Here is an 18,533-nt window from a genome sequence, read left to right on the forward strand (position 1 = left end):
ACAGGGGGAAGGAGCCATTTGGAGCAGCTGGACCGGTTATTTGGAATCCCTTTCGGTCTTTTGTAGAAATGGCTTATATTGTTGCTCCGAGCAGACCCCTGTGCGCTTGGAATGACGGCAATAATACTTAGCCTCCCTGTAAGTGGCCAACACATGACTATGGCACTGTCATTCCTGGCTCCATCTAAGCGGCCTCACCTCGCCTGGCCTGGGCTCTGACCGTAGCCACAGCCCAGGCTGTTTTGAGGCTGGATTTTGCCTGTCTCCAAGCCTTCACTCATGAGGTTGCTCCCACCCTGAGTGCCCTCTCCTCTCCTCTCTACCCATCCTTCCAGGCCCACGTCAAATCTAAGGATTGCATGTGTGTCTTTCCAGCATCTGCCACCCTCTGATCTTCCATTCTCAGAACCCCTTCAGCACTTCGTCTAAACCAAAAAAACCCCAAACCCGTTGTATAAATGACAACTCATAGCGACCCTATAAAACATAGTAGAACTGCCCCCCATGGGGTTTCCAAGGAGCAGCTGGTGGATTCAAACTGCTGCCCTTTTGGTTAGCAGCTGAGCTCTTAACCACTGCACCACTACAGCTCCAACACCTTGTCTACAACAACAAACAACGCATTGCCATAGAGTCAATTCTGACTCATTGCGACAATCAATTTCATGCTGCCTTTGGTTGTACCCTATTGTTTCATGTGACTGAATTTCCTGTCCTCAACCACAGTAACTTCTTTAAGGGTTTTGGGCTTGTTCAGAATTCCCCGTAGTGGAAACAGAGAACCACTGATACCTCCCCAGCTCACGATGAAGGATCTCCACTTACAGCTTTCAATCCTAAAGAAGTAATAGGAGGTGTGGTAAAATATTTACGTACAAAGATGTCCAGGATAGTGTTATTAATAAAGAGAGTAAAAACTGGAAAACAACCTAAATGCCCAATAATAGAAAAAGGGTTAAATAAAATACAATACATTAGGATGATGTACAGCATTCAAAAATGACTTCTTGAAGAATATTTTCAATGTGGGATTGACATATATTATGTAAAAAGATACAAAAATGTAAATAATGTGATGCAATTAGGTGAAAATACATAATTACACACTCAGTAATAAGAGCCCACAAACAAAAAAAATAATTATATGTATTTCATATCATAAGTTTCTACAAAGAGAGTTAGCACTTATGTTTTAAGGGCTTTTTGGATAATAAAATACTGGTTGACTAATAGACTGAGAAACGACTTGATGGCTATTTAGCACCACCATTGTAAGGAGGACTAGGCGGTGGTCACAGGTTCGGGCCTTTTTTGGTAGTCTCCTTGAACCCCCACAATATCCCTAAGAAGGAGATATTATCCCAGTAAGTCAGATTTCTGGTGCTATCTCCATTTTACAGATGATGAAACTAAGGCTCAGAAAGCCTATGTAACTTGTCCGAGGTCTCCACCTAGTACGTATAGCAGGGTATACAACACCTTTGCCCCAGTGAAGCTTATTTTTATGGGGAAAGACAGGCAATATGAAAATATACAAGTGAATAAATAATATATTCCAGTTGATGACAAGGATTGTGCAGAAAATAAAACAACCTAAGAGAATGAAGAATGACTGGGAAGGGTTAAGCCAACAGAGCTGGTCCAGGATGGCCTTTCTGAGGAACTGAGGCTGGAAGAGAGCACTCGAGCATGATGAGAAGAGGCAGGCAAGGAGAAGATGTGCAGAAAGAGCTTTCTAGAACGTAAAAATAGTAAGTGCAAAGGCCCTGAGGCAGGCATGAGCTAGGGGTATTTGAGGACCAGCAATAAAGCCAGGGAAGCTGGAGCTCAATGGGCAAAGCTGAAAGTGATAGTGATTGGGTGAAAGATATAACTGGGAGTGAGGCCATGAGGGTCTTGCTGGCCCTGGAAGAAGTCTGAAGCTTAGTCTAAGTGGAATGGGAAGCCTTTGGTTGGTTTCAAATAGAGAATTGACATAATCAGATGTGCTGGATATGGGGATGGGTGGGTAATGGGGAAGGTGTCAGAGAAGACCTCATGTTCCCCAGTGGGAATGAAGTCAATTGCTCTTTCCTCATGAGAGGCTTCGGTCCCTGGCATTGCCGTCATCAGACAATCAGATTCTAAAGGACTTCTTCTATCCAGGCATCATTTGGGCTCTCCTTGTGATTTGCAGGTTTTCTGATTTCTGCCAGCAGACTCTAATGACCTGAGCTTTGTGCTGATTATGCAGTTTGCGGAAACACCAACCCACGTATCCAACTATAGCTGGAAAAATGCCCTTCTTAATTTATGTCCCATAGAGCACCGCTAACATGCACCCTCTATGGGGCTTTTACTTTCGGAGCTTAAATTGTTTAAAAAATCAGAAAACTTATGCAATGTTTATTGAACCAAATTACCAGATTAAGTAACTGCTTTCTAATGTAAATAATAGCTAAACGCCAAAAGATCAAGGAAAAGGCTAGTCTTAACTCAGCGTGGAGCACAAAAAGACTAATTTACCGATATTCTCTGAGCAACGGCCAGTCCAATTTGGGACTCTAGTGGTACATAGGATCAAGGATCTTAATTGCTTTAATGGGCCTGATCCCACCGGTGAGAAGGGGAGTAACAGCTCCCAGGTTCCCATGGTAATGGTGAATTGTGTCTTGCTAGCTCCTACAATACCATTTACCAACTGGATAGAAGAAGAGAGGCGCTTGCTAATGCAGGAAAGTCCATCAAATCGACATGGCCTTGTGCACATTCCTCAACCTCTCTGGGCCTCAGTTTCCTCAGTAAGCGGTGGACCAACAGATCTCTGAGTCCTCTTCCAGCTTTAAATCCATAATCTCATAGCCTTCAAATCCATACCTGTCAAAGGTGATTTTACACTGTCTTACAGAAGCTTCTTTTTAGGAAGCCCTTTGACCCGAAACAGGGCAGGGGCATTGAGGGGACTAAGTGATACAAACAGAGTTAATATATGCAAATGGTATCATAACCATAGATTTTCACACCTAGGCCTGTTAGGATTGGCTGGTCCTGCCTTTCTAATACAGATGATAACCTGAGATCCAAAGAAGGGGAAGAGACTTGCTCACAGTCAACCAGCTTCTTTTATGTAGAAAAACTAAAAGCGGAAATGGAGATTCTAAGATTCTAGAATCAGTGTGCTGCACACACGGTTCTCATAAGAGCAGAGGAAATGGAGCAGTCATCACAAGCCCAACATGTAAGCACATTCTTTGGGGCCAGTCTGGTGTTTTTTTAAAATTGGAATTAGATACACACAGGTGATTTAATATAAAAACTAGCTTTTTGGATTTCCTTGAAAAACTGGATATGTCCACACAGGACACACATTCCCGTATGGGTAAGAGGACTGCCACTGCAAAGCTGACACCCTCTGGATGGGACGTGTGCATCCCAGTGTGCCACAGTCCCCACCACTCCCTACTGTCTCAGACCTCCTCACCATTCTCTTTTTATTGCTAACTGCCTGCCCTGGACAGACATCTAAGTTTTTAATCCTTGCTCTAATGGGAATCCTCTGGACCAGAACCATGGCTCCCGCTATGAGAATTCAACTCACACTTTTTAGTTAGGTTCTCCAGAGAGAGTGGGCTAATGTCAGGGTCCTGGGCTTAGGACTGCAGCAGAGGTGACCACCTCTGTTGGGGGTTCAATGGGAAAGAGCAGACCAAGACAAGTGAACGGGAGAGCCGGTGCGGTAGTCACTCATTTATTTGTCCCTCTCTCCTTTCAGACTGAACTTCTGTAACGCAGGAAGCATGCCTTGCCTCTGGCATTTTGCAAAGAGTAAGCTCTCAATCTTGATAGATAAACGTATGAATAAAAGGGAAGCTAAAACTCCTGAGTTGTTGGAATGATGGAAAAGATATAAGGTGGTAAGCTAGGGATGTCTAGGCAGAGAAGGCTTGGAAGTGAACATAAAAAAAAAATCCCATTGCCATTGAGTCAATTCCAACTCATAGCAACCTAATAGGTAGGACAAAGTAGAACTGCCCCATATGGTTTCCAAGGCTGTAACCTTTACGGAAGCCAACTACCACATCTTTCTCCCACAGGGTGGCTGGTGGGTTAGAACTGCTGACCTTCTGGTTAACAGCCAAGTGCTTAACCACTGCACCACCAGGGTTCCTTTTGAAGTGAGCACAGACTCATGAAACAAGATGCTTCCTGACTTGCCTTCTTTGCTAGAACCAGAGAGAATGGAAAAGAGGGGTACAGAAGGGAGTAATGATATGATCTGGGAATCTGATTTTCGTCTTCAACCCACACTATGCCAAGGTAGACGCCCAATCCTAAGACAGCAATTTAACCTTAAAACCTTCCACAGATCCTGCGACAAGGGGTTCACTCTCAAGAACAGGCCTCCAGATTGATGTTCTGGGGTACACACTTGCATCATTCAATACCACTGTTTTTTGTAAAGCAAAATGGGTTTTATCCATCCGATCCTTACAGTCATTCTGCCTATGGTGTTTTACTGCACACAGGGCTAGGGTGGCATCAGGAAGCAGGGTTAGGGTGAGGAAGAGTATAAGAAGGAAGCGATAAGGACTTCACTGTGGGATAAATAGGATAAAATAGGCCATAAGTTAACAAGAATTTAATTCTTGGTTTCTAAAATAAAACATCCAAATATGTCCAATGCAGGAAGTTGCAAAAATAATTACAGGGCAATAGAAATCACTTTCCCCCCTCCCTTAGAAAAATGCCACTTGTCACAAAAAGGTCTTAAACCGGCAACCTGCAATAAAACCGTTATAACAACAAGTTAGATTGCTTTCTTGATAATTATTGAGTAGAGGTCTACCAGATTTGGCAACTACATTACAAATTCTTCTTCTTCTTTTTTTTTTTTTTACCGCCAGCATCATCTGTTAACCACGGTAGTTTCCACCCAGATGTTCTCGAACAAAGGCTCTTAAGAATTAGAGCCCAGCTGTTTCTACCTACCCAGAGGGAAATAAATTGTTCTTACTATTAAGTCAGCCCCCTTGACTACCAAGATTACTTGCTGGTGGGGATTAAGCACGGAAACCTTTGGGAGAGTCTGCACCTTGTAATGTGTTCAGGAAGAGTAGGCAAAGATGCGGTTTGGGGTTGACAGACCCAAGCACTGTCTGAGGACAGAGAAGCAGCTCTCATCATGCTTTCCAAGCTCATCTCCACCCCACAGTGCCAGCCCTCCTTCCATTATCGTGAGGGACCCTGGGACTATCAGGCCAACCAGCGTAATCAGAGAGATGGTGACGTAAATACTGCCCATTAGCAAACCAGATCTTTAGGATCAAGAGGCTCAAATGAAAAGATACACATTTGTTTTAAAACGATGGGCAATTTACGTGCACACGCACACACAATATTTATACAAACACACCTAAGACAACGGAATTTAAAAATAAATTAATTACATTCTTTAATATGGACAATTAGCATTCGCCTGAAGTGTGAATGAACGTATTTTTAAACAGCTTTGCTATTGTTATTGGTCATCAACGTAAAACAGAATAAAAACTGTGCTTGTCATGTGTACCCAGCATCCAACCCATTTCCAAATGGACTGCCACCCATCCCCTCCCGTACAGAATTCTGGATGTGCCACTGCCACTGGCCCTGTGACTAAGGATTTCAGTGGAGTAATGGCTGCTGGCTTATTCAACAGCAAGTGAAAGATTATTGATCACCTTCTGGAGTGTCTTGGTGGCACAAATTGTTAACGTCTGGCTGGTAACAAAAACGTTAGATGCTTGAGTCCACACAAAGGGCTCAGAAGAAAGGTCTGGTCATCTACTTCCAAAAAATCAGCCATTAGAAATGTGCCTCCTTGGCCACAAGAACAAAAGAATTGGTGAAGCCAGGATTCCACTACCGAACATTTTGATCAAAGATTCTGTAGAAGAATCCTGATCAAAAGGGGGGAATGTAAAACAGAATTTCAAGTTCTCAAGGACTCTAGACTTTCTGGAGCCACGGAGGCTGGATGAACCCCTGAAACTATTGCCCTGAGATACTCTTTAAAACTTAAACCAAAAATATCCCCTGTAGTCTCCTCAAAACCAAACAGCAGTTTAGTTTAACTAGTAAAAAAGTCTGCCTTAAGCATTACGCTCTTTTAAGAACTATCTACATGGGATCAAATTTTGACAACAGCAACTTGATAGATAGGAACCTCAGGGGGCAGTGAGTTTATGTTAATGGGGGAGGAATAACTCAGAAGAGGAGGGTGAGAATGGTTGCACAACTCGAAGAATATAATCAATGTCACTGAATTATACACAAAGAAACTGCTGAACTGGTAATATTTTGCTGTGTACATTCTCGACAGCAACAACAAAAAACCTATGGAGCACAGTTCTACTCTGACACACACAGGGTCACCATGACAACCAACTCAATAGAAACCAGACTTTTGTTTGTTTGTGTGTTTTTCTGGATCTCTGAGGAGCCCTGGTGGCGAAGTAGTTAAGAGCTCAGCTGTTAACCCAAAGGTCGGCAGCTCAAATCTACCAGCCGCTCCTTGGAAACCCTATCAGGCAGTTCTACTCTGTCTTATCAGGTCGCTATGGGTCAGAATCCACTCAACAGCAACGGGTTTTGGGTTTGGGTCGCAATACCAGAAATAAGCAACCCTGGAGATGCAGTGATTAAGTGCTTGGCTGCTAACCAAAAGGTTGGTGGTTCGAACGCACTAGCAGCTCCACAGGAGAAAGATGTGACAATCTGCTTCTGTAAAGATTACAGCCTTGGAAACCCTATGGGGTAGTTCTAGTTCTACCCTGTTCTATAGGGTCTCTATCAGTTAGAATCGATCCAATGGTAACAGCTTTGGTTTAGCTTGGTTTGGACTGACAGCTGAAGTAGGAGGCTTTAGGTAGCACAAATGGCTAAGCACTGGACTACTAACCGAAAAGCTGGCAGTTCAAACCCACTCAGAGGCACCTTGGAACCAAGGCCTGGAGATCTGCTTCTGAGAACCCTATGGAGTACCGTTCTACTCTAAACACTTGCGGTCGCCATGAGTCAGAACTGACCCTATGGCAACTAAGAACAGCAGCAACACAGCAGAGATACTCACAGATCTTTTCTTCTCACCTGCACTCACGTATGTTCTGTCCTAACGACAACACTCCCTGTTACGGACTGAGCTGTGTCCCCAGAAGCATGGGCTGTAAGTCCCAGCCTCTAGGCCCATGGGCACAATCCCATCTGGGAACGGGCTGTGTTTGTTATGTTAACGGGACAGGATTAGTGTCTGGTATATCTTCAATCTCTTTTGAGATATAAAAGAGATTAAACAAGCAAGTTAGCGAGCAGAGACAGGGGAAGATTGATGCCAAGCCACATGGAGATCTCCAAGGGACCAGGAAACAGAAGCTAAAGAGACAAGGACCTTATCCTAGAGCTGACAGAGAGAGAAAGCCTCCCCCTAGAGCCCGCACCCTGAATTCGGACTTCTAGCTTCCTAAACCAAAAAAAACCAAACCCACTGCCGTCGAGGCGATTCTGACTCATTGCGACCCTACAGGATAGGATAGAACTGCCCCACAGGGCTTCCAAGAGCACCTGGTGGATTCGAATGGCCGACCTTTTGGTTAGCAGCCATAGCACTTAACCACTATACCACCAGGATTTCCGGTCTCCTACACTGTGTGAAAATAAATATCTGTTTGTCACAGTCATCCATTTATGGCATTTCTGTTATAGCAGCACTAGATAACTAAGACACTCCTCAAATAATCCAGTGAATAGGGTCAGTTCTTTGAGGAGAGAGATTTTTTTAAAGATGAGATCTGAGCATCTCCATGAATTCTGCTAAATGCTCGTCTCTGCACCAGACTGAAGAAATCTACTGTGGAACCATCAGGTCTGCCCGGTTCCTTTCTGCCCCATGTTCAGGTTCCGATGACTTTCTCCAAGAACTAATGATTTCACAGAACTCAGGTAAACTAGCTTTAGTTTTCACTGGACAAGAGGTCTAACTTTCTTGGGGTGGTCTTCAATTTCATTTTTAAGTTTCTTCAAGCAGCTTCATTTTAAAGATCTTTTTATGCACAACAGCACAGCAGGAGAGTGTGGTTTCCAGAATATTTAGGGACTCTGACTGCAGGGGGTTGAGGAGAGGGAGAAGGCCCCCCCCCCCGTCTTAGACCAGCACAGAAGCACCCCTACTCACACCTGGCCTGGGGGCCAGAAATCCTGCCCTTCAGCACAGCCCGGCAGATCTGACCGGAGTTACCTGAGTACCCAGGTATTAACTACGCCATATCAGCTCTGAATTTTAACTGCTCTTTATCAGCTGCAGGGAAACTCTGGTGGCGTAGTGGTGAAGTGCTACGGCTGCTAACCAAAGGGTCGGCAGTTTGAATCCGCCAGGCGCTCCTTGGAAACTCTGTGGCAGTTCTACCCTGTCCTATAGGGTCGCTGTGAATCGGAATCGGCTCGACGGCACTGGGTTTGGTTTTTTTTTTGGTATCAGCTGCAGAAGGACAGAGAGACACACCGTATTTTAAATTCGTCTGTTGTCCTAATCCCCTCCGAGCTGTAAAACCTGACACAATTAAGCTTTTCTATTTTGCAAGTGATGAATAACTAATACGCTCACGGTGAGCTCAGAACCTGGAACTCGGTGTTCTTTGGGCAGCCCAACTGCCGAACTGGTGGTTTCCTCCTTCTGTCCTTCCCCACCTCCCTCCTCTCCCCTCCGCCCTCACTTTCCTACATATATCCAGGGGACAGCATCCTCACGTTGGCTGTTTCTCATGGCAAATAGACCACCAATGTTTCCCCCTTAAAACATGGCTTGTCAAAATAAATCTGAATTGCCGTTTATTCCCACATAATGGGGAAACCAATTTATTCTCATTGGAAAAACCTCAGAGATCTGGATGTTGGGGGAGTTTTGTGGGATACTTTAACCTCAGATATCTGATTCCATGCCCCTTAGAAGATCCTTTTCTCTCTGTGGCCTCTATCTGAATCCTAGCCTCCTTCCAAGGCACAGCCTAGGTGCCACCTCCTCCAGGAAGCCTTCTCTGTTACCTCCGGCAAACTGGGTGCTCTCCCTGTAACTCTCACCCTCTGTACCTAGCTGTGTGTTTTAACTAGCACTTATCAGCGGATGCTTATCTCCTCCTGAGGATGGCTACTATTTCCCTCAACCAGACTGCAAACTCTCTGAAAGCAGCCACCATATGGAAACGGAGCCCTTTATTTGGCATTTGGAAGCGCTGTTAGTAGTTTCTCCATGTGCGTATATCTGAGGTGGCACTGTGCCTAGCACAAGGGTCAGTCAAATATCCCAAGTTTACAAAACAGCTGGTTGATTGATGGGAGAATGCATGAAAGAGTAAAAGCAAACATAGCTTGGAAGTAGTGCAAAGCATTTTCTTTCTTTCTCTGTGCTAGCATTTATGTTCGATGTGGTAGGTTAGAGGGTGGTGGACAGAGGAAATGTAGAGAGAGAGGAAATAGACATTAATCGGTACTGACAGAAAAGTAGTACTATTCCTATTCTAGAGATGAGGAAACTGAGGGTAGGCGCCAGGTCCAAGGTCAGGCAGCTGGTCACTGTCAAAGGAAGGAAGTCTACAGAAATCAAATAGCTTGCCCCAATGCTATGTCCAGTAAGTGGCCCATCTGGAGGTTTGACCCAGGCCTTTGGGACTCCATAGCTCACACCATGGCATCCCACAGTATCCTATCGTGGAGGCTGCTCAAAAACAGGACCCATTAGCAGTGACCATGAACTGATGCCTCTGAATTGTGGTGTTGGCAAAGAATATTGAATATACCATGGTCTTTCAGAAGAACAAACATCTGTCTTAGAACAAGTACAACTAGAATGCTCCTTAGAAGCAAAGATGGCAAGACTACGTCTCACATACTTTGGACATGTTATCAGGAGGGATCAGTCCCTGGAGAAGGAAATCATGCTGGTAGAGGGTCAGCAGAAAAGAGTAAGACCCCTGATGAGATGGATTGACACAGTGGCTGCAACAATGGGCTCCGGCATAGCAACAATTGTGAGGATGGTGCAGAATCGGGCAGTGTTTTGTTTTGTTGTACTTAGGGTCGCTATGAGTCAGAACGGACTTGATGGCACCTAACAACAACAATGGTCTCATGGCCCTGCCTTTATTTCCTTCAAGTTTGACACTCACCACCTACACCTCACAAGGCTGCCGATTCACAAGGGAGAGGGGTGTGAGAGGGAAAACGGCGTTTCCCTAGCAATGGGTAGCACTCTCTCCTTCCTCTTTTGTCTTATTGCCACACAGACAGGATGGAGGAAGGAGCCAGGTACGCAAACCAAGGGGCGATGCTCAGGAGCCGCCGGTCTTTAAAGCAAGGTTCTTTCAGCATCCTGAGAAGGTACAGGCATACCCACCATGATCTCCAGCAAGGCCAAGAGGCACCTTTGAGGGCTGTGTCTTGAACTGTCCTTGCTTTCCTCTACCTCACTGCAATCAGTGCTTATTTATTCTCCCCAGCCTGAAAGCACTTCGAAGTCCCCAGTGGAAACCTGACCCAGAGGACTAAAGGACTTCAGTGATTTGGATTAGGCATGGTGGGGAGGGGCAGTAAGTGGTGTGTCCAGGGTGGCAGAGTGTAGACTCATTCCTACATCCTTGGAGATTGCCAAATACCGAATGCCAGGAAGGAATGATGAGAAAGAAGCTCACACAAAGGCCTTGCAAGATGTGGCCCACCTATGAGTCTATGATGCGGCTAAAAGCCCGGAGAACCCTTCCAATGACTGGCCCCAGAAAGGGGAACGAGTGTGGTGGGAGGGCTGGGGCCAGGTGGCGATTCCCAGTCACTGCACTTGGAATCAGAATGCTTGCTTTGCTTGTAAAAAAAAAAAAAAAAATGCCGATTTTTCAGGCCTTGCCAGCTATGAAAATCTCCTGAGATAGAGCCTAGAAACCTCTCTATGTAATACACGCTCCAGGAGATTTTTACCTAGCCAGCCTTCACCTACTTCACTCACTCCAGTGGCTCTAAAGAGCACAAGGGCCCCAGTGTTTGAATTCTGGTTCTGTAACTTGTAAAGGGCACCTAACTTCTCTGAGCCTCAGTTTCCCCATTTATAAAACAGGAATTAAAAAAAAAAAACCCATTGCCGTTGAGTCAATTCTGACTCATATCAACCCCACAGGACAGAGTAGAGCTGCCCCATAGAGTTTCCGAAGAGCTCCTGGTGGATTTTAACTGCCAACCTTTTGGTGAGCAGCTGTAGCTTTTAACCACAACACCATCAGGGATTCCAAAACAGGAATATTGATATTAATACAAACTTCAAAGAACTGCTGTGAACACTAAGTGAGAAAACATATTGGAAAGATTTAGAGATGATATGGATTTTCTCTAAGCCAGTTTTTTGAACAATAGCAAAGCTACCAAAAAAAAAAACTGAAAAAGAAATCCATTGATTCCAACTCATGGAGACCCCATGTATTACCGAGTAGAGCTGCGCCGTGAGTTTACTTGGCCGCAGTCTTTACAGAAGCAGAGGCCAGGCCCTTCTTCTGTGGCACCACTGGGTTGGTTCAACCTGCCAACCTTTAGGTTAGCAGTTGAGTGCAAACCTTTTGCACCACCTGGTAATTCACAAGATGCAGCCAAAAGGCTGATGTAGAGAAGCCAAGGGACGTGCCTGCTGGGAGCCTCATGCTGGACGAGAACGAATTTCTCTGGTTTGAAATTTTTAGATAGCCTGCCTTGGGGTGTTTTATGCTCCTCCTGCCTCTCCCTCCCCTCTTCCGTTCTCCCAGGAAACAACCTCAAATTTCAACCATATTTTTCCTGCCCCCTTATCTTTTCATACAATGACGACTCCCAGCTTCTGAGCAAACTCGGAGCTGTCCTGTGAGGAGTTCCCACCCCACGAGGCAGCATCCTGCCAGCCCGAGGGAAGAGCAAATATATCTCTTCTTGCACTTTAAGATGGCATTGCTGCGTATTGTGTGTTACAGCAGTGCATAATTACAGAAACTGCTCCAAAAATCTGTATATGCTATCTGTGCTTTATTATACCTGGAATATTTCCCAATTCTTTGGTCTTCTATGTGAACCAGTTTAAAATATATTTTGGCATCCTCGATGTCATCCTGAAATTGAATAGCCAATTCTTACCATAATGGAAATACATCGGCGCCAGCCCGGCGATATACAACACTAGGCTCTAATTAGGCTGCGCTTTAATTAACCTGAACTGCAGAGTGTTATCATTAAACTGCTGGTAACTTTGAGTTATGGCTTTTCTTTAATTTAAAGTAGAAAACACAGATAATTAAGCCTCCAGATAATCAAATGCTTGAGGAGAGCCTCAATGTTTTGGGATGTTCCTAAATCTCATTAAATGTCCTTTCTTCATTGATTATTTCCACCTCTGCTCTATCGTTGTGTTAAACGAATAACAGCACTCAGTCGAACGCATTCTCAGTCACATCAAAAAGATCTGCGGGGTCGGGGGGCGGTAGTCCACAGGCTGTACTGAACAAGTGCTAAATTCTCTGACAACAAGGAGGGTCTGAGGGACTTTCACCTCCCCTGGACGTGTTCTACACATGAAAATTCATCAACGAAAATATCTACAGCAGCCACCAGCTCTCAGACATTGAAACAGCTCTGAAGGCCAGGCACATTTCACACCATCCAAGGGGCCAGGCTGGCAAACTCACATGGCTATGGGACCAGGCCTGTGATGCAAAGAGGAATTTGGCCTGACCAAGACAACAGGGAGGAGAGGGGTCTACACAACCCCTTCCATACAGAAAACGGGGAAGTACGTGCTTCATCTTTAATTAAAAAATAAAAAAAAACAAACCCAGTGCCGTCGACTCGATTCCGACTCATAGCAACCCTACAGGACAGAGTAGAACTGTCCTATAGAGCTTCCAAGGAGCGCCTGGTGGATTTGAACTGCCGACCCTTTGGTTAGCAGCCATAGCACTTGACCACTATACCACCAGGGTTTCTTCAACTTTAAATAGCCGCTAAAAAAAAAAAAAAAAAAAAAAAAGCAGTTCCAGCCAATTAGGGCAATGTGGGTCCAGTGTGGCTGCATCGGGTTTTCGAGAGAGGCCAGAAATCTAGTTTTATGTTGAAGAACCACTGTTTTGAAATATTGGCCACTAATTTTTAAGAAATTAAGCCCTGTGTGGGGTAAATATCAGGCGCCCTGGTGGCGCAGTGGCTAAGCACTCAACTGCTAACCGATAGGCCAACGGTTCTAACTCTCCAGCTGCTCTGTGGAGAAGGATGTGGCAGTCTGCGTCCATAAAGATTACAGCCTTGGAAACACTAAGGGGCAGTTCTACTCTGTCCTATAGGGTCGCTATGAGTCGGGATCCACGGCAGTGGGCTTGGTGGGTGGGGTAGATATCTAAGTCAAATGTACCCTGTGGGTGTTCGGTTGCAGCTTCTAGGGGGAGCAGTATCACAGTTGCTGTCCCAACTCCAAATCTCAGAGAGCGCCCCCATGTGTATCATAGTAGAACTGTGCTCCAAAGGGGTTTTCGACGGCTGATTTTTTGGAAGTAGAATACCAGGCCTTTCTTCTGAGATGCCTCTGGGTGGACTTGAACCTCCAACCTTCTGGTTAGCAGGTGAGCACATTAACCGTTTATACGACCCAGAAACCCTTCCAGTTAACACTCAAAATGAACTGACATGGCTTCAAGGAGCAGAATAAGAGAGACAGTGAAAAAGCAAGAAGAGCCTGGGGATTTTTGAGGGAGCGCTCATGTTAGACATAAATGCCAGTCAACTCAGGGAAACTCAACAGCCAAGGAAGGGGACATTGCCCCTACTCTGGCTAATGACCCCACCACGCTGAGACCCCGTCCAGTCATTGGTAGCTTGTTGTGTATGCTCAGACCCCCCCTCATTAGGCAATGGAGGTCTCAATTGCCTTTTTCTAGAACTAGCTTCTGCTCTAAGTCCTGAATTCTCCTGGGGTCTCTTTCCCAGACAAGCCAAGCTCAAAGGCAACCTTGGCATCCCAGAACCCAGAGCCTCTGAAAGGTTAACTTCCGTAGCAGAAAGAGAAAGAGCTCTCAAAGAAAAAATGCAGAGAATTTACAACACAGCATCCATTTTCAGAAAATAACTCTTTCCAAATCCATTACTGATTCACTTTTCTGGTCCATTTAGCATTCAACTTTTGCTTAGAGACAGGGTGAGAGATTTCAGTAAACAGCCAAACCATTTTGGATGGTTTAGGGTTTGGGCCCAGGGACTGATGGGGTACCCCTGCTGTGCTCACTGATAGGCGTCTCCGGGGAAACCGATGCACCAAGCGCTACCGTCCCCTCTGGGCTCCTACAGAACCAGCTATGACAGAGAGAAGCCCAAGGGCTGGCAGGACTATCTTCTCCTTTAGCGTAACGGGTGCTCAGTTGTGTTTTAGCACCTTTGGACTTCCCTTTTCAGAAGGTGGGTTTGGCTTGGAAGCGCGCAGGAGCCCAAGAGAACAAATTTTCTTTCTCAGCCCAACAGCTCCCAAATCCCTGTTTTTTCCTAGTGTCTTATCAGTGGGACTGAGTTGACCAAATCTTTTTGCTAAGCTGTTAATTGATCAGGTTTAATGTTTCATCAGTCTCAGGGAATTTGTCTTTTAATTGAAGACAAAGCCCCAGTTTGGCTTAAACCTAACATCTGCGATTCTAAGTAGGGGTGTGAGGTCCTGCCACATCTCATGGTGGAACTTTCTTGGAGTCAGGACAGCTGGGGCTGCTGAGGTCCTACCCCATAGATGACCACTTATCCTACTTCCAGAGGCTCTGGCAGGCTGCGGCTGTCCCTTGTCCTGAACCATCCTGTTCACCCAGCATAAAGAGAAGGGAGCCTATTGACCTTGGTCATGTCAGGGCTAAATTGCTAAGGATTTTCTTCTAGGCTTCCTTCTGCACATTGGTTTAGCATTTCCTCAGAAAATCGTGAAAGCACTTTGTGGGTATTTTTTTTTAATTATTTCTGTTGTTGCTGAGAATATACATGTATAACTCAGTGACACTGACTACATTCTCTGAGGTGTGTAACCATTCTCACCCTCCTTTTCTGAGTTGTTCCTCCCCCATTAACACAAGCTCAATGTCCCCTAAGGTTCCTATGTAATTTTTCAAGTTTCTATTGTCAATGGATCCCAGATAGATTTAAAACAACACAGTGCTCAAGGCAGATATTCTTCACTAGTTAAGGTAAATTATTTTTTAGTTTTAAGATGACTTCAGGGGATATTTTTTGTTTAACATTTAAAGTTTATCTCAGGGCAAGAGTTTTAGGAGTATATCCAGCCTCCATGGCTCCGGAATATTGGGATTCTGTGAAAATTTGAAATTCTGTTCTACATTTTCCCGCTTTTGATCAGTATTCTTTCAACAGAATCTTTTAACAAAATGTTCAGTAATGGTAGCCAGGCACCATCCAGTTCTTCTAGTCTCATGACAAAGGAGGCAGTTGTTTACAGAGGCAGTTGGCTGCACATTCCATTTCCTCCTCCTCCTCCTGATTCTCCTTCTTCCTCTGTTGTTCCAGGCAAATACAGACCAATTATTGTACCTTGGATGGCCACTTGCAAGCCTTTAAGACCACGGGCGCTACACACTGAACCAGGAGGTAGAACAGAAGCACTAAACATGTTATTAGGCCAATTAATTGGGACGTTCCATGAAACCATAACCCTAAACCTCCAAACCAAGGGACCAAATCCCATGCGGTGTTTGTACGCGAGCGCTCTCAGCAGCTACTCTTTTTTATTTATCTGTTTGTTTGTTTGCTGTTGTAAGTACATCTATCACATAACTTTAGCTAGTTCAACTTTTTACAGGTGTACTTTGAATGGCTTCATCTCAGTGGCTTTCTGATGTCCCTTTGCGATCTGACTTGATTGGAAGAGAGATTAAAATTCCTTTCATCAAGGGGCTGGCAAGATTTGGTTTTGCCCCAGTAAAATCAGAGAGACGTGGGTTCATGCTTGCCTTCCTAAATGTGTCTGTATCACAGGAACATAATTCAAGATATGTAGGATAGCTGCAGTTAATACGTCAGTCCAAATGACAGGTCAAGGTCTGAGATTCTCAGGCCTAGAGGAGGAAGTGGGGCCAGCCGAAATTCCCTAGGCAAGGCCCAAGTCATGACCTGCCTTCTTGCTCACAAATCATGCCTGAGTACAACGGGACACCCTTGGTAACTGTCGAGGGTCTGAACTGTGCCGGGCAGATATGGGTGGTTTCCTGCCAGGGGTGGGTTAAGTATAACCGAGAGGCAAGGAGCACACAGTTAACGGTCACTTACTCACAAACGGTAGGGAAGGACAGACCCACGAAGGCACTGGAGAGATATTCTGTGTACATTTCATTGGAGACTCCTTCCAAGTAATATTTCTGCCACGTGTCTTCCTCAATCTAAGGGAGAAAAGCACAGGAGGAGGGTTTAAAATACGACCGTAGGCTACAAAATGAAACTCGTGTTACACCATCTGGCAAACAAATGAATGACCTGGTTAAGTGATAATGACCTTGTTTAGCAACCAGGAACACAGCCAGGTCGTCACAGGAAGCTTGCTATGACCCCAAACTCATAGGCTGGAATTACATCCCCTCTAAAGGATCTCATTTTTTTTTTTTTTTTAACTCATATGATTTCCAAGTGTGTGGAGACATGGACACACATACAGAATACTGGTGGGCAGGTTCACTGATGCAGCTTTTTTTGGAGATCGATTTGCAATGGTTATCAAAATTTGTAAAAATACATATTCTTGTACACAGCAACTGCATTTTAAATATTCATAGAAAGGAAACAATTAGACAAGTGCACAAAAATATATGTACAAGAGCATCCTTTCTATTCACTAAAAATTATAAAGTAACCTAATTGCTCACCACAAACGGCACATGTATACAATGGAATACTGAGAAGTAATTAAAAATCATGATGAAAATATGTATCTATTTATATAGAAATTACATAAAAAGGAACATTACAAAATAGCATGTATTGCCTGATCCCATTTTAAAAAAAAAAAAAAACCATGTAATTATCTGAATGTTTATAAAGCCATTGAAAAATCTGAAAAGCTTTATATCAAAACATTAACAGTTATTATCTCTGAGTGGTAGAATGGCACTTTTTTCTATAGACTTCTGTACTGTCTGAAGGCTTTTGCAATGAACATGTCTATATTGAAATGAAACAATAAATCTATTTCTACTTTTGAAAAAAAAAAACCACCACAAAAAGCAAAATGTAATCTCAGAGAAGTCTTAACTCCAAATTTCATTAAAATGTATACGTATATTTTCTTTTATATTTTCTAATTAACAGGTTCAGCTGGTTTTCCCAGCAACCCTCTTCATGTTAGGGATTTCTAGAAGGATTTTGTATTTGAATCAGTCTTTAAAAATTATAAAGGGAGTAACAACAAGAACTCCGAGCCTGTCTGGGTACTTGGGCATCTCATGGGACTCCCTGAAGGAAGGCAGGCTGTGTGTGTCCTCTGGGTTCATAAGTCCCCAAGCTACTGCCTCCAAAGGTTTACCTCCCAGTGGAGGTTTAGATAAGAAGGAAGATGAGAGGAACCTTCTCAGTCAACAGGAAGTGGCTCTGTGCAATTTCTGGGGCTGATCTTATAGGAAAAGCCATCTCTCCTACAGCCCGTCAGGCCGTTAACTGGGGGGAAGGAAATCCTTGAATTAGAAGGAAATGGGGGAAGAGTGAGAAAGGGCATATCAAACTTGATGACACCCTGGAATACAAAACCCAGGAAAAATTCAGAAATAAACTGAATTTTCACTGCCTGTATGTTATTATTGTCTGTTTTTTGCTCAGTCTTGGTCATTTGAGTATGTGCGCTGTCCTCATCAGTTTGTGCGGCTTCTAACTTACTCCCACACGTTAGACATTAGCTATGCTGTTCTGCTGGGTATGGTCTGTTTATCTATAAATTATTTTCCCCAGAGTGGGGGTCTTTAAAAAAAAAAGCTAGTCAACCATTTCTTTTGCTAAACTATGACTTTAAAACTGAACTGCAATTATGTTTAGTTGAACACAAGCTCCCTAATTTCCCAGAATCATAAGATTTTACTTTTTTTTCTAAATGAAAGATATACTTGACCTCATCAGTAAAGGTCACTAATGCTAACATATTCGAAGAAAGTCTAGGCTGCATTAATGAAGAATTTGAAATACAGAGTATTTTGGAACCAATATTAACATAATTTGTTTTACTAGAACATGTAATACTACGTGAAGGGGAGCCCTGGTGGCACAGTGGTTAAGAACTTAGCTGCTAACCAAAAGGCTGGCAGTTCAAATTCACAGCTACTCACTGGAAACCCCACGGGGCAGTTCTATTCTGTTCTATAGGGTTGCTATGAGTTGGAATTGACTGGTTGGCAACAGATTTAATACTATGTGAGGTATTGCCAATTATAAATCCTGACAGTGGGGCTTAATGGGCAAAAGGCATGCTTCAAGTGGAAGAATTCAGCCTACTAAATAGTACAGACATT

General features: G+C 44.1%; 1 protein-coding gene across 9 annotated transcripts in view; it reads right to left on the reverse strand.

The window, feature by feature from the left end:
• Window positions 1–18,533, reverse strand: part of KCNMA1 (potassium calcium-activated channel subfamily M alpha 1) — a 917,661-nt gene that overhangs the window by 226,490 nt on the left and 672,638 nt on the right. For all 9 annotated transcript variants that reach the window (XM_023547132.2, XM_010589260.2, XM_010589253.2 and 6 more), the window contains one exon: window positions 16,315–16,424. In XM_023547132.2, the coding sequence (XP_023402900.1) occupies window positions 16,315–16,424 (110 nt within the window). The remainder of the gene's footprint in view (window positions 1–16,314; window positions 16,425–18,533) is intronic.

Source organism: Loxodonta africana, chromosome 16, assembly GCF_030014295.1.
Source record: "Loxodonta africana isolate mLoxAfr1 chromosome 16, mLoxAfr1.hap2, whole genome shotgun sequence".
Lineage (NCBI taxonomy): Eukaryota > Metazoa > Chordata > Mammalia > Proboscidea > Elephantidae > Loxodonta > Loxodonta africana.